The following is a 15,059-nucleotide window of genomic DNA, read 5'->3' on the forward strand; positions in this document are numbered from 1 at the left end:
GCAAAATACAGCAATAGGGTTTCAAAGGTAACCACAAAATAGAGTAGGTAGTCAAGCAAGTATAGTGGTGCTACAAAAAGTTAAAACTTAACATTTATTAGAAATGAATAAAAAGTGATAAACAAGTCGCAAGGACCTAAAAGCAAGTATATGCCTGCCTGTAGTGGTGAGTAACCATAGTAGTCAGTAACTCGTTATGTCCAGGGATGCGAAAATATGTTATACAGACATAGTCTACCCGTAACATAACACAGATAAAATGGCAAAAAATAGTGGAGCTCTCAAGACAATGTCTCAGCATATAGTGTCTCAGCATATAAGAACCTTCGTACATATAGACAGATTATGGTGAGCATTTAGACCTTATATATACTATTGGAACAGCCTCACCAAATGAAATGTCGGTTCTTGCTCTCTGGCTTTAAGACAGCTCCATGTGGTGGGGCATCAAAACCTTTTCAGCCTCCAACAGACCACAGCACACCGCTCCCGACGCGTTTCATTGCCTCAGCTAATCATCAGGGGAGAAGAGGGTGTCACACAGTATGGAAGCTGGCATCAATCGCTCAGCCTCTCCATTAGACAGCTCAAAAGAACAAACAAATAGGTCCTCCTTTTGAATATGCCCGCGCTGACACGCGAGCACGTCACTTCCGGTTCCGGCGAGACTCACGTCTGGTATGTGGAACGCAAGTGCCGGCCGTGACGCGCAAACGTCACTTCCGGTGCGCGCGTCCTAAGGGATAAAGACACGCTGACCAGGTGACGAAATATAGGGGGAAGGAACGCAGAGTGCCCATACGTAACACACTGCAGTGGGTGGCAACAAACCCCCACCCAAAATCACCCCGGCCCGGAGGAGTGTCCAAAACAGAACAGTATAGGACACTGCTCTGGCTACATACCATACACCGCGCAGTATCCAATAACCACGCATAGTATACCCCAATGGTCAATAAGCCGGAAGAAACTTCACGGGTCAAATCAAGCCAGTGGTACTGGGGCAGAGGCAGAGAGCACACGTAATACCCAAAACAAAGCAAAAGTGCAGAGAAGTTGAAGCAAAACAATCTCTTAAAGCACAAAAACGGGGAGGAGACTGGGGAGGACCGCACCTCCAAACTACAGGGGGAAGTAAAAGAGGGGGGAGAGAAAAAAGGAGAAGAGAGAAAGAAGTGGGGGAGGAGGATGGATGACAGGGCATATGTTGCAGGAGTTGATGTTAGTCATAAAAAAATAAATAAATGAGACAAAGATGTAAATAGGGGAGGACGGATATATCGAGGGGACTACAAGGCCCTATTAATGGACTAGTTAGGACTCTCCCTACCTATCAGTGGAGGTTGGCACCCTAAAACCTGCGCAAATGGCGCCCCCTCTCCGCGGCGGCTGTCCCTACTCTCCTCACCCTAACTCACCCTGCACTCATAGAAAAGACCTAAAAGACAGCTGTTCATTCAGGCCATGAGGGGCCATAGTCTGCAACCTAAAAATCCACTTGGTCTCCCTTTGGAGGATCAGCTTGTCCCAATCACCCCCTCTTGGCGGGGCAGTCACTTTATCGATTCCCATGAATCGTATCAAATCCATGCTATTAGGATGCATGTTGTTCACATGCCTTGCCAGGGGGGTGTCCCTTTTCAGGGCGATGTCACGTTGATGTTCCCCCACTCTTCTTCTCAGTTCTCTCTTAGTTTTCCCCACATACTCCACCCCGCACACACATGTGGCCATATAGATTATCCCCTTGGATCTGCAATTGATGAAATGTTTTATGAGGAAGGTTTCTCTGGTGGCGTTACTCTTAAAGTCCTTTCCTTATACCATTACTTGGCATGATACACATCCACTACATCTAAAACTGTCTTTAATGGAGCTTTTTAACCAATTGTTTCCCAGATGGCCTGTGTAGTGACTGTGGACCAATCTGTCCCTAAGGGATCTGCCCCTTTTACAAGTAATCAGGGGTCTTGAATCAACCGAATCATCTATGTCCTCATCCATTTGGAGGATCGGCCAATGTTTTTGTAGTATCTCACGAACTGTGTGTGCCTGGTAATGGTACAAGGAAAGGACTTTAAGAGTAACGTCACCGGAGAAACCTTCCTCATAAAACATTTCATCAATTGCAGATCCAAGGGGATAATCTATATGGCCACATGTGTGTGCGGGGTGGAGTATGTGGGGAAAACTAAGAGAGAACTGAGAAGAAGAGTGGGGGAACATCAACGTGACATCGCCCTGAAAAGGGACACCCCCCCTGGCAAGGCATGTGAACAACGTGCATCCTAATAGCACGGATTTGATACGATTCATGGGAATCGATAAAGTGACTGCCCCGCCAAGAGGGGGTGATTGGGACAAGCTGATCCTCCAAAGGGAGACCAAGTGGATTTTTTGGTTGCAGACTATGGCCCCTCACGGCCTGAATGAACAGCTTTCTTTTAGGTCTTTTCTATGAGTGCAGGGTGAGTTAGGGTGAGGAGAGTAGGGACAGCCGCCGCGGAGAGGGGGCGCCATTTGCGCAGGTTTTAGGGTGCCAACTTCCACTGATAGGTAGGGAGAGTCCTAACTAGTCCATTAATAGGGCCTTGTAGTCCCCTCGATATATCCATCCTCCCCTATTTACATCTTTGTCTCATTTATTTATTTTTTTATGACTAACATCTGCTCCTGCAACATATGCCCTGTCATCCATGCTCCTCCCCCACTTCTTTCTCTCTTCTCCTTTTCTCTCTCCCCCCTCTTTTACTTCCCCCTGTAGTTTGGAGGTGCGGTCCTCCCCAGTCTCCTCCCCGTTTTTGTGCTTTAAGAGATTGTTTTGCTTCAACTTCTCTGCACTTTTGCTTTGTTTTGTGTATTACGTGTGCTCTCTGCCTCTGCCCCAGTACCACTGGTTTGATTTGACCCGTGAAGTTTCTTCCGACTTATTGACCATTGGGGTATACTATGCGTGGTTATTGGATACTGCGCGGTATATGGTATGTAGCCAGAGCAGTGTCCTATACTGTTCTGTTTTGGACACTCCTCCGGGCCGGGGTGATTTTGGGTGGGGATTTGTTGCCACCCACTGCAGTGTGTTACGTATGGGCACTCTGCGTTCCTTCCCCCTATATTTCGTCACCTGGTCAGCGCGTCTTTTTCCCTTAGGACGCGCGCACCGGAAGTGACGTTTGCGTGTCACAGCCGGCACTTGCGTTCCACATACCGGACGTGAGTCTCGCCAGAACCGGAAGTGACGCTCTCGTGTGTCAGCGCGGGCATATTCAAAAGGAGGACCTATTTGTTTGTTCTTTTGAGCTGTCTAATGGAGAGGCTGAGCGACTGATGCCAGCTTCCATACTGTGTGACACCCTCTTCTCCCCTGATGATTAGCTGAGGCAATGAAACGCGTCGGGAGCGGTGTGCTGTGGTCTGTTGGAGGCTGAAAAGGTTTTGATGCCCCACCACATGGAGCTGTCTTAAAGCCAGAGAGCAAGAACCGACATTTCATTTGGTGAGGCTGTTCCAATAGTATATATAAGGTCTAAATGCTCACCATAATCTGTCTATATGTACGAAGGTTCTTATATGCTGAGACACTATATGCTGAGACATTGTCTTGAGAGCTCCACTATTTTTTGCCATTTTATCTGTGTTATGTTATGGGTAGACTATGTCTGTATAACATATTTTCGCATCCCTGGACATAACGAGTTACTGACTACTATGGTTACTCACCACTACAGGCAGGCATATACTTGCTTTTAGGTCCTTGCGACTTGTTTATCACTTTTTATTCATTTCTAATAAATGTTAAGTTTTAACTTTTTGTAGCACCACTATACTTGCTGGATTTAAAAGAGCCAGTAAAGTGTTAAAAAAAAATACCATTTTCCGGCCTTCAACTTGTCCATGCTAATTCATGCTGCTCTTGTATTTAGTCACAGTACTCCAGTTTTCTACAAGTGTCCCATCACATCTTCAGCACCTTTGGTGGCCACTAGGCTTCATAACATCAGGAAGATGTAGCCCTACACATGTTATAACATTACGTGATGCCAACACACTAAGCGTCAGGCTTTAAGTGACACCATAACATGTGTCAGGCTGCAAATTTGCAAAGTCCTGTGGGAGTTGGAGGCCCCAACGATTTGATGGTCCTTTGAATAAAGACTAAATCAAAATGACCAAGTCTTCAACTTCTCAGAGAAGTTAAAAGCTGAGGAGTGGCAATCTTCAAGGGTACCATCACATCTTTAGCACCTTTGGTGGCCACTAGGCTTCATAACATCAGAATGATGTAGCCAGACGCATGTTATAACATCACGTGATGCCAACACACTAAGCTTCAGGCTTTACATGCACCCTAACATGTGTCAGGCTGCAAATTCGCAAAGTCTGATGGAAGTTGATGACCCCAAAGATTTGATGGTCCTTTGAATAAAGACTAAACCAGTATGACCAAGTCTTCAACTTCTCAGCGAAGTTAAGAGTAGAGGAGTGGCCATTATTATTATATATTTATTTTTTTATCACCTACATTTATTATATTCTGGGATCTAGAAAGACTCCAAAGCATGATGAGACACATTCAAAACACGTTCCAGGTCAAATTCGAGCTAATTGCTGTGTTTGTATTTTGGTAGATTAGTTTATCAATGTACACAACGATGCTGAGGTTAGATGAGCCTAGAAGATGGGCATTTATAGTCCTAATTTTTTCATTAAAAAGAAAACTCATTTTTATCTTTACCCATTCTAGGTGTTTGTAACTAATCCTGACGGGTCTCCGGCTCATCGTGTCCCAGTTGTAGCAGAACCAGGAAATGCGAAAGGAACGACTCAGGAAGATGGAACTGTTCGGCTGACCCTGAATACCGGCTCAGACCAAAGCCTGCTGCAGATTACAGTAATAATCATATTTTCGCCATACGGAATAAGCTAAAACAATAAATGTTTGTGCAATATAAACTAATTTTTAGTAGAGCGATTAATGGAAAGAAAGACTATTGCGTGTGTAATGTTGACTTGGTGATGTTTATTTAGGCTCTGTTCATATCTTTATTCTGACTTTCAGTCAAGATTTTCATCAATTTTGATGGCAAACAATGAAAGGCTCAATGGAGCACCATCGGATACCTTAACAGATACACCATATGACTAATTCGGCACAATGTTATGACTAGAGGGAACTTGGACTGTAACTTATATGGACCAAATATGAATATTATTATTTACAGAGGCTTTTTTTTATTATTTTGCTTCTAGGTATCCTCAACAGATTTCAAATTAAAAAGCGACCAACAAGCTTCTGCTACCATGGTGGCCTCCTCATACAAACCCATTGGTGGCAATTACTTACATCTCAGTGTCGCCGGAGGAGAAGTGAATTTAGGAGCAAATGTCGCTATCAATTTCATTATCCGGAACAGTGACCCCAATGTTCAAAACCAGATCAAACAATACAACTATGTGGTAAATTCTTTTAGTTCTTTGTCTTTTGCTAGACATAAGCCTTATAAATATCTAGATTGATATGATTAGGATTTGATTATTGCACTTAGAGCATAGCACATTCACATGATTAGGTTGCTTTATGTTATTGTATTCACATTGTAGTTCAATAATTTCAGCGGGAATCATCAATAAAGTGGTTCTCTGATTTGGACATTTACTTTTTGTTAGAAGAAGTCCTCAATAATTAGATGATCGCAGGACATCCTGCTTCTGGGACACACAGTGATCTCCTGTAAACTATGGTAGAACAGGACAGAAACTGTGTAATTCCAGTATTTTGCCACCTCACGAAAAGTTAAGAATTGCAAACTAAATATTTAAATAAATACACAATTTATATTATGTATGTAAATGTCATGTAATGTCCTTCACGGAGACAGTGGATCTATCTAGCCACTCTCCAATTTGTAAGTCATTTTATAAAAAGGAGTTACCCATTATTTTTTTTATTGATGGCCTACCCTCGTGGAAGGTCATCAATATCTGATCGAAGGAGGTTAATACCCACCCTTGCCGATCAGCCGTTGCCAGCAGTGGCAAGAGGTTCTCGGATGCTGCCAGAACAACAGTAGATCCACCAAAACTATAATGGCTGCAGCCGGGTACTGCAGATCCACCCCCTATTTATTTGAATAAGGGGTGGATGTGTGGTACTCAGATACGTCCTCCATAGAAATGACAGAGGTGCTGTGTTTTGGTAGCATTCAGGAACTTCCGTCCTCCGCCGGAAGCTGATCGGTAGGGGTGCAAGGTGATGCACCCCCATCAATCAGATATTGATGGCCTTTTCTAAAGATAAGCCATCAATAAAAAAGTAGTGACCCATCTCTTTAAATCAGAATGTCATAATCAAGCAGTTTAAAATGGGTTTCATGAAGTAAACAACCCTTTTTAAGGATAGTGAACTACTACTGACCCATATTTCATAATGTTATCAGGGCCCATACATCAGTTGTCTAAAATGCACAGGCAGAGGAAGTAATTAAAGGGTAATAAAATTATCTTTGTTATACTGTGCTGAGGTAATACAGGATGATAATCAGACCGAGATCCCCCTATATTCACTGGAGCCATTGTTAAAATCATATCTCGATCTGTAGGAATGGAATGTGTCACATGGACAACCATTTGTGTCCCACATCATCTTTCATCAACTTTGAGACAGGCTCCAGTTATTTTGAAAGCCTCCGAATGTCGTGGCATGAAATCATTCCTAGTATTGGCCCATAGATTTTTTTTGGTGTCACATTTAGCATTTGCACGGCATGGATCTAGCCATTGGCATAATCCCTAAACCTAGAAAAAAATGTATCATTAATGAGAATTTTATAGGGTGGATGACAAGTTGTATTTGCCATGCGTTTTGTAAGTAGCCCCTTCATTCGATGTAGTCAACCAAGGTCCTAGTATTGAGCTCCTTTTCCCTGATAATGATCTTTTTTTTCTTTAGGTAATGAACAAAGGAAGAATAATGAAAGTGGGGACGCAAGGAAGAGAGGCCGGCCAGGCTCTTGTGACTATGTTACTACCAATAACAGCAGAATTTATCCCATCATTCCGTGTTTTGGCATACTATACTGTGACAACTGGGGCAGGCCGGGAAATTGTGGCTGACTCTATTTGGATTGATGTGGAAGATACATGTATGGGGACGGTAAGAAAATTCTTTATTAGGTTTAATTGTTTAAGTATTATTTTATGTTTTCCTATTTTAAAGTCTGGAAGATGTAGAAGCGTTCAAGTTTTTTGTAAAGTTAGCTATTGACAATCGATTTTTTGTTCAATCGAACACAATGGTTAGTAAGTAACAATGCAATAGGCTGAATTTATAATTTTATTTTGGGCACATTGAAAATTCTGAATCAGCCAATCACTGATTAAGTAATCACCTCCCTCAGCCAGTGATTGGCTGAGAGGGCATTTACGACAATTTCTGTGTTGTTGAGGATGGGACCAGGAAGCATAGACCAGTGGGGACAGGGAAGGTACAAAAGGGGACTTGTGGAGGATCAGTGCCTGGAAGTTTTAATTCTTTTATTACTTTTAACTTGTGTAAAGACTTTGGTCAATATTTTTTTTCCTTTTAGGCAATAGAGAAGGTTTAAATGTAGATCCATATACTACTATTTTACATCTACATCAGAAGTTAGGTTAATGTCGGCTACCTAATCCACACATCTATATTTAATTATTGTTATCAAGTGACTGAATGCAACTTTTCCACCACAAAATAATTGACGATCATTTTAAAGATCAAATACTTGAAAAATATTCTGCCACTGATTAAAGTTTTTTGAGTTTTCTTTCCTTTTAATTTAATACCCCTTCCATCCTGTCCACTCATCTCCCCAATAGTTTTTGGTTCTGTAACACTAATATCTGAACTTCCCCCTACTTCCTTTGCATCTGTTGCTAGCTTGCTCGTGCCATACTTTCATTGCGGATGATACGGGACGATAAAAGAGCAGTTTTGTTAAGTGATTTCTGGGACTTTAACTGCTGTCCAAAGGGGAAGCTTTTAGAACAATAACTTGAAATTTTCATCTATTTAGCTCCTTGTTGTGAGCCCTGTGTGGGGCAACACTTTATACCTAAACTTATAACTACTAATAACTTACAGTTATAGTTTGTTACTATCCTGGTCTATTGCTTTGTCTAGCCCATGTATCCTGAATCTTCTGGTGTTTAATATTCTCACCTTGGCTCAATTTTCTTATTATCCAACTGTCGCACAATGGTGTCCCTGAATATGACCTCCTTGTAACGACCAAGCTTGATGACTGTCTTTGCAAGCTCTCTTCTTCGCCCAGCAGCCACTCCATGGTTGTAACCCAGGGGGCCCTAGAATGTTAGAGTTGGAAAGGACCTCTAGGGTCATCATGTCCAACAACCTGCTCAATGCAGGATTGACTAAATCATCTAAGACAGATGTCTGTCCAGCATGAGTCCAGATTCTTGTATTGGAAGTTAAAGCTTGAAGGTTTAGACCATGCTTCCCCTGTGACCTGCCAATCAGAGTAGCTTGTGTAAAGCCTCTCCGATAAAGCCTAATTAAGATCTGTCAGGTTTCCACCTACAGTGTACTTTTACAGCCTCCTTTTTTGTCCTTTCTTTTTTATTATCTTTCTCTTTTCCCTTCAACTTCCCCTTACTTTTGACATTATCCCTGCTGCCCAAGACATTTGACAACTGACTTCTAACTCACAAGTTGGGGGCTACAGGACCAAAACCATTACATAACCTATAGCAATAAAGCATATGTTCACAGACAATCTATGATCTATGTAAATGAGACAACCTGCCATTTTTTATCTATTACACCTAACTATAGTAGTGACAGACAACGATTCACTTTGAGAACAAGGCTGGTGCCTACCCATTAAGACAGAAGCACTTACCTGGCCAATGAAAAATAACTTGCTAATACCCTCTTCTACTTACTCAGCTTCTAGGGCACTTGTAGAAAAGGCCCTTCCAGATACTTCCCTGGTTTGTAGGATGCAGGGTTGAACTAGGAAATGGAGTTCAATATTTTAATATTTTATTGTTTCCTATAGCTGGTGGTAACAGGAGAAAAAGATAGAGACAATGCTATACAGCAACCTGGAGGCTCCATGAAGTTAAAACTACAAGCAGATCATAATGCCGCTGTTGGACTGGTAGCTGTGGACAAAGGTGTCCACGTGATCAACAGCAAACTGAAGATCTCCCAGAAAAAGGTGAAAAGTAATTATGGAATGAAATGAAAATATTATATATTCAATGTACAATTTCCTCTGAAATGTATTTCTCTGTCTATTAAGGTTTGGGACTCAGTGGAACAATACGACATTGGCTGCACACCCGGGAGTGGTGCCAATGCACCAGGAGTATTTTATGATTTTGGTCTTGTCCTGCACACAAGTTTCCAGATTACAACTCCACAAAGATCAGGTCAATTAACAATTGTTTTAACAATAGTGTTCTCTGTTTTTTTTTATTTTTATGGAACGGTAAATGGGTAGCAATTTGTTAAATGTACCATCGCAAAGATCGTCGCAGTGAATAAAGGAGCTCCTGGTGCTAATCTGAAAGCTCTTTGGTTTTCACTTAGAATTCTTCACATAGTATTAAAGAAATGGAGGTGGGAAGGACTGCAACGAACATAATTTTTGACAACTCATAATTGATTTCCTCATTTGTGTCACTTCAAAAGACTAGATTTAGCACCTAAATGGCCAGAATACACTGCTTGGAAATGATTCTTAATCTAGACTTCTTGTGGATGCAGCCATTTTTGTTTTGTTTTTTGCCTTGTTTTTTTTCCTCCTCCTATTTTTACATCGGATTTTGAATTACCGTATATTCCGGCGTATAAGACGACCTGGTGTATAAGACGACCCCCCTACTTTCCTGTTAAAATATAGAGTTTAGGATATATTCACCGCATAAGACTACCCCTTTTCCAACGCATACCAAACACCGGTAAAAATAAAAAAAAAACAGATTTGAATTTAACATGGTCCTTTTTTAATTTAAATTCTTATGACATGCAGGTATATAGCAGGAAAACTGTCACTCATAAACATATTAAAATAGGGGGGACCCCACGTCATTTTTTGGGGGGGTCCCCCATTCTAATAACTAGTAAAGGCTAAGTATTCAGCTGGGGGCTGATATTAGTAGTCTGGGAAGCTCCGTGGGTATTACCCCCTTCCCAGACTTCAAACATCTGCCCCAGCCGTCTGCTTAACCTCCGCTAGAGACTATAATGATGGGGGATCCCACGCCAATTTTCTTTTTAAAAAATCCTTTATTTTAACACTAAATGACAATTGAGGGGTTAATAAAGATGCAGTCCCTAAATTATTATTAATTTTGTAATTAATTTTTCCCAAAAATGTTGACGTGGGCTTCGCCATATTTTTGTGTCCAGCCAGGTACAGCAGGCAGGAACGGGCTGCCCCCAACCACCAGCTGCCTATTTGTACCTGGCCAGACACAACAATATAGGGAAGCCCTTTTTTTTTTAATTATTTCATGAAATAATTAAAAAAAAAAAGACGTGGGGCTTCGCCCTATTTTTGTGTCCAGCCAGGTACAACTAGGCAGCTGGGGGCTGGAATCTGCAGCGCAGGGAGGCCCAAGCTTTCTGCCCCCCCCCCGCTGCAAATTGCAGTCCGCAGCCACCCCAGAAAATGGCGCGTTCATAGAAGCGCCATCTTCTGGCGCTGTACCCAACTCATCCAGGGCCCTGGTGCGGTGGCTCACTGGGTAATAAAGGGGTTAGGGCCAGCTTGGCATTATCAGCTGGCCCTAAGCCCGAAATTCATGGGGTCACGCCAATATTAGACATGACCGCCATGAATTTCTAGTAAAGTAATTAAAAAAAACACAACACCCAGAAAAAAGTCCTTTAATTGAAATAAACACACAATTTTTTAATGTTCTAAATTAAACCATACTTACCGTCACGCCCATTCCAGCTGAAGCCAACGATCTCCTGCAATAAAAGTAAAATAATAAAGCAACCTCATCCTTACCTCTCCATGGTTCCCAGGACCGGTCCAGCTCTGCTACATTCACATGACAGGCTGCACCGCAGCAGAACGCTGCCGTTCAGCTTGCCATGCGGCAGACACTGAGAAGCGCAGGCATGCTTGTGCTCCTCAGTGTCTGACTGTGACGGCATCCAGATGAGCCGAAATCATGTCCAATGAACTCGGCTCACAGCATGCACGTCACTGACAGCGTGGGAAAATTCTCCTGCTCCCCGCATGCGCAGTAGAAGTTTCCCACGCTGTCAGTGACGGACGTCCAGGAGGTGAGCTGAGTTCATTGTCGGCTCATCTGGATGCCGTCACAGCCAGACACTGAGGAGCGCAAGCATGCCTGCGCTTCTCAGTGTCTGCGGGATGAGAGGCTGGATGGCAGCGTTCTGCTGCGGTCCAGCCTGTCATCTCGATGTAGCAGAGCTGGACCCGTCCTGGGAACCATGGAGAGGTAAGGATGAGGTTGCTTTATTATTTTACTTTTATTGCAGGAGATCGTTGGCTTCAGCTGGAATGGGCGTGACGGTAAGTATGGTTTAATTTAGAACAATAAAGAATTGTGTGTTTATTTCAATTAAAGGACTTTATTCTGGGTGTTTGTGTTTTCTTTTAACTTTGACTATGGGGTTAGTAATGGGGGCGTCTTATAGACGCCTCTCCATTACTAACCTGGGCTTGATGTCAGCTGGCATTATAAGCTGACATCAACCCCAACCCTATTACCCCCTGCCACCGCACCAGGGCAGCGTGGAAGAGCGAGGCTAAGTGCCAGAATTGGCACATCCTATGGATGCGCCATTTCTGGGGCGGCTGACGGCTGGTGTTTCTAGCCTGGGAGGGGGCCAATATTCATGGAACCCTTCCTGGGCTATTAATATCAGCCCCCAGCTGTCTGCCTAGCCTTTGCTAGCTATTAAAATAGGGGGGACCCCACGTCATTTTTTTGGGATCCCCCATTTTAATAGCTAGTAAAGGCTAGGTATTCAGCTGGGGGCTGATATTAGTAGCCTGGGAAGCTCCGTGGGTATTACCCCCTTCCCAGGCTTCAAACATCTGCCCCAGCCGTCTGCTTAACCTCCGCTAGAGACTAAAATTAAGGGGAACCCCACGCCAATTTTTTTTTAAATAAATCCGTTATTTTAACACTAGATGACAAGTACAGTAACCAGCACTGTCACTGTACTTATTGTATATGTGACTGACATGTTTCTATCTATCTAATCTATGTGTGATGCTCTATTCTTTCTATTCTAAATTGTCGGGTACAGATGCTGAATTGCCGGCCGGCTTTTTTAAAGAGACGGTGCATGAAAACACTAATATTTGTTTTAATAAATCCTTTACACTAAATGACAAGTACAGTAAGCAATACTGTCACTGTACTTCATATATATGTGACTGACATGTTTCTATCTATCTAATCTATGTGTGATTCTCTATTCTTTCTATTCTAAATTGTCGGGTGCCGGCTTATGCCGCTGCTGAATTGCCGGCTTTTCATATATTGTCACAGAAGCGATGCGAACTTCCCTGCTCCGGACACAGCGCAGCGCTTCTGTGACAAGTGAAAGCTGTCGGCACAGAAGCCCTGCGCTGTGTCCGGAGCTGGGAATACGCAGCGATGTGTCAGTTTCAGCACAGAAGCGCTGACTGTCTGGACCTACCGCTGCCGTATTTTAACTCCCTCCACCTTATATTAACTCCGACATGGCAGGGATACGGCCACGGCAGCTTATTAACACCCCCAGAGTATCCCCGCATTTCAATTTCTGAAAGTTCAAAAGCATTACCGGCGTATAAGACGACCCCAGACTAGACAGAAGATTTTTCAGTCTTCAAAAGTCATCTTATACGCCGGAATATACGGTACACCATTAATATCACCATATTAATGTACTTAAAATTTCAAGTGTTTTTGGATTTTGTTTTCAGATAATTTATTACACATTACTGTACTGTATCGTAGTTCTATGGGTGAGCATGGTTATGGTGATATCAAATATACTGTATATGTGGCTTTATATGTTTTTCTATTTAGAAGACAAAATGATGACTTTGTATCACCATATTCTGGGAGCTATAACTTTTCATTTTTGGTTTTTGCATGAGGGCTTGTCGTTTTAGGACTATATTGAGGTACATATGACTTTTTGATCTCTTCTTTTTTCATTTTTTTGGGAGATAATGTGAGCCAAAAATATTGGTTTTGCTATTTTTTCTTTTCAGAATTCAGTGTATGAGGTTGATATAATCATATTTTATTTGTTCAGTTCCCATCCAGATGCTGAAATACTGACTATATTACATTTTTTATTTTTTTTTAATTTATGTATGGGGAAAATGAGTTTGATTTGAATTTCTATATTTTTTATATATTCATTGGAGTATGAGCATGCCAGGCATGATGGCTTACAGTAGGTCCCATGCTGCCATGTTAACACCATCAGCGTCCAGTATTGTGGTGGGGAGAATGAAGGGTCAATTATAGTGTCCCCTTATCCAACTGCTAGTTTTAGGTGTTGTCAACGAGCATTATAACATAAAATTTTCATAATCTATCCTTTAGACAAATGATAAATGTTAGATAAGTCAGACACCCAGCAATTACTAGAATTGGGACCCCTGTCTCTTGGCCATGATTTGGAGACGTTTCAATGGAGCAGTAGATGTGAATGAACTCACTTGCTCTTTTCAAACTCAATATTACCGATGCAAACAGCCAATGATGCAAACAGCCAAGGCCCCAGCAATCAGTCAGATCCTTAGTGGATAGATGATAAGTGTTTTGGAATGGAATACTGAATCATAGTGGAAAATAATTATTTTAGGTTAATGAGGTTGTCCATGACATTCACATTGATGACCTATTCTTAAAATAGGTCAATGTCTGATCGATGGGGGTGAGACACTCGGCACACTCGCCAATAAGCTGTTCCCGATATCGGCAGATGCCGGAACTGCACAGTTATGGAGCCGCACAACACAGATTCGTCAACTGTATAGTGGCCGTGGCCGGGCACTGCACACCCGCCCCTTATCTAAATCAATAGGGGTGGATATGCAGTACCCGATCGTGGCCACTATTCCTTCAACGGAAGTGTGGTGTGCAGCTCCATAACTGAGCAGTTCTGACATCGGGAACATCTGATCGGTGGGGGTACTGGATGTCACACCCCTGAAAATCCAACATTGATGATCAATCTTAAGGGTAGGCCATCAATGTTAAAGTCCCGGACAACTTCTTTAACAAAAGTCATGTAATTGTACTTTGTAATTATAGTATTACAACTAAAAAAAAACACTCAATTATATGTTAACCTAATAATTTCATGTTAATTTTAAGATCCTGGGAGCCAATCTGAAGCGCATGGCTTCAACTTACAAAGTACCCTTTATAATAATAATGGTATCTACTTGTGTGGCAGAGTGGCCTGAGGGCACCTCAATCATCTGCATCTAGGTGCAACTGCTCCCTCCTTATAGATAATTATGCACCAAGATATGATTGATCAATACTCAAAATACCCAAAGAGTCAAATACGTCACAAAACTATTCGACCAATTTTTTTTAGGTCTTTTCCCCAAGAACGTCTGGCTTAAGTAATGGCAAACAATCATGAAAAAGTAAAAATTCTCTGTTTTGTCTGAGCATTATTTCCTACATATTTTCTTTGTAGATTCAGAGTTTGGCACAAATTTTGTGCCAGTTTCAAAACCTAAAAAAAATACTTTAGGAACTATAAAAAAAACAACCTAAAACTTCTTAAACCCACCTATTTAAGAAGACCAGACCTTTACTTGGACTTGATTTTTATTTTTATCACATAATATAAATACTGATATCCTCTTTCAGAGGAACACTGCACTAGAAGAATATTTTTCAATGCAATGCAATTTCTGAAATTTTCGCTGTACTGTATGCATAATCTTAAGTCTTGAAAAGACTGTCTGTAGTAAACAATGAGGGATGCTAGATGGATAATTAGGTCACAATTAGATTGTAAAATCTATAATTTGGTTATTATTTCT

General features: G+C 41.9%; 1 protein-coding gene across 1 annotated transcript in view; it reads left to right on the forward strand.

Moving 5' to 3' along the window:
- LOC141167052 (complement C3-like) overlaps nucleotides 1-15,059 on the forward strand; it is a 139,690-nt gene that overhangs the window by 18,212 nt on the left and 106,419 nt on the right. The window contains exons 11-15 of the mRNA XM_073654378.1: nucleotides 4,745-4,891; nucleotides 5,251-5,457; nucleotides 6,950-7,153; nucleotides 9,057-9,218; nucleotides 9,303-9,432. Of these exons, the coding sequence (XP_073510479.1) occupies nucleotides 4,745-4,891; nucleotides 5,251-5,457; nucleotides 6,950-7,153; nucleotides 9,057-9,218; nucleotides 9,303-9,432 (850 nt within the window). The remainder of the gene's footprint in view (nucleotides 1-4,744; nucleotides 4,892-5,250; nucleotides 5,458-6,949; nucleotides 7,154-9,056; nucleotides 9,219-9,302; nucleotides 9,433-15,059) is intronic.

The sequence above is a fragment of the Phyllobates terribilis genome, unplaced genomic scaffold, assembly GCF_046119375.1.
Source record: "Phyllobates terribilis strain yellow unplaced genomic scaffold, ASM4611937v1 Scaffold_11__3_contigs__length_659146591, whole genome shotgun sequence".
NCBI classification, from domain to species: domain Eukaryota; kingdom Metazoa; phylum Chordata; class Amphibia; order Anura; family Dendrobatidae; genus Phyllobates; species Phyllobates terribilis.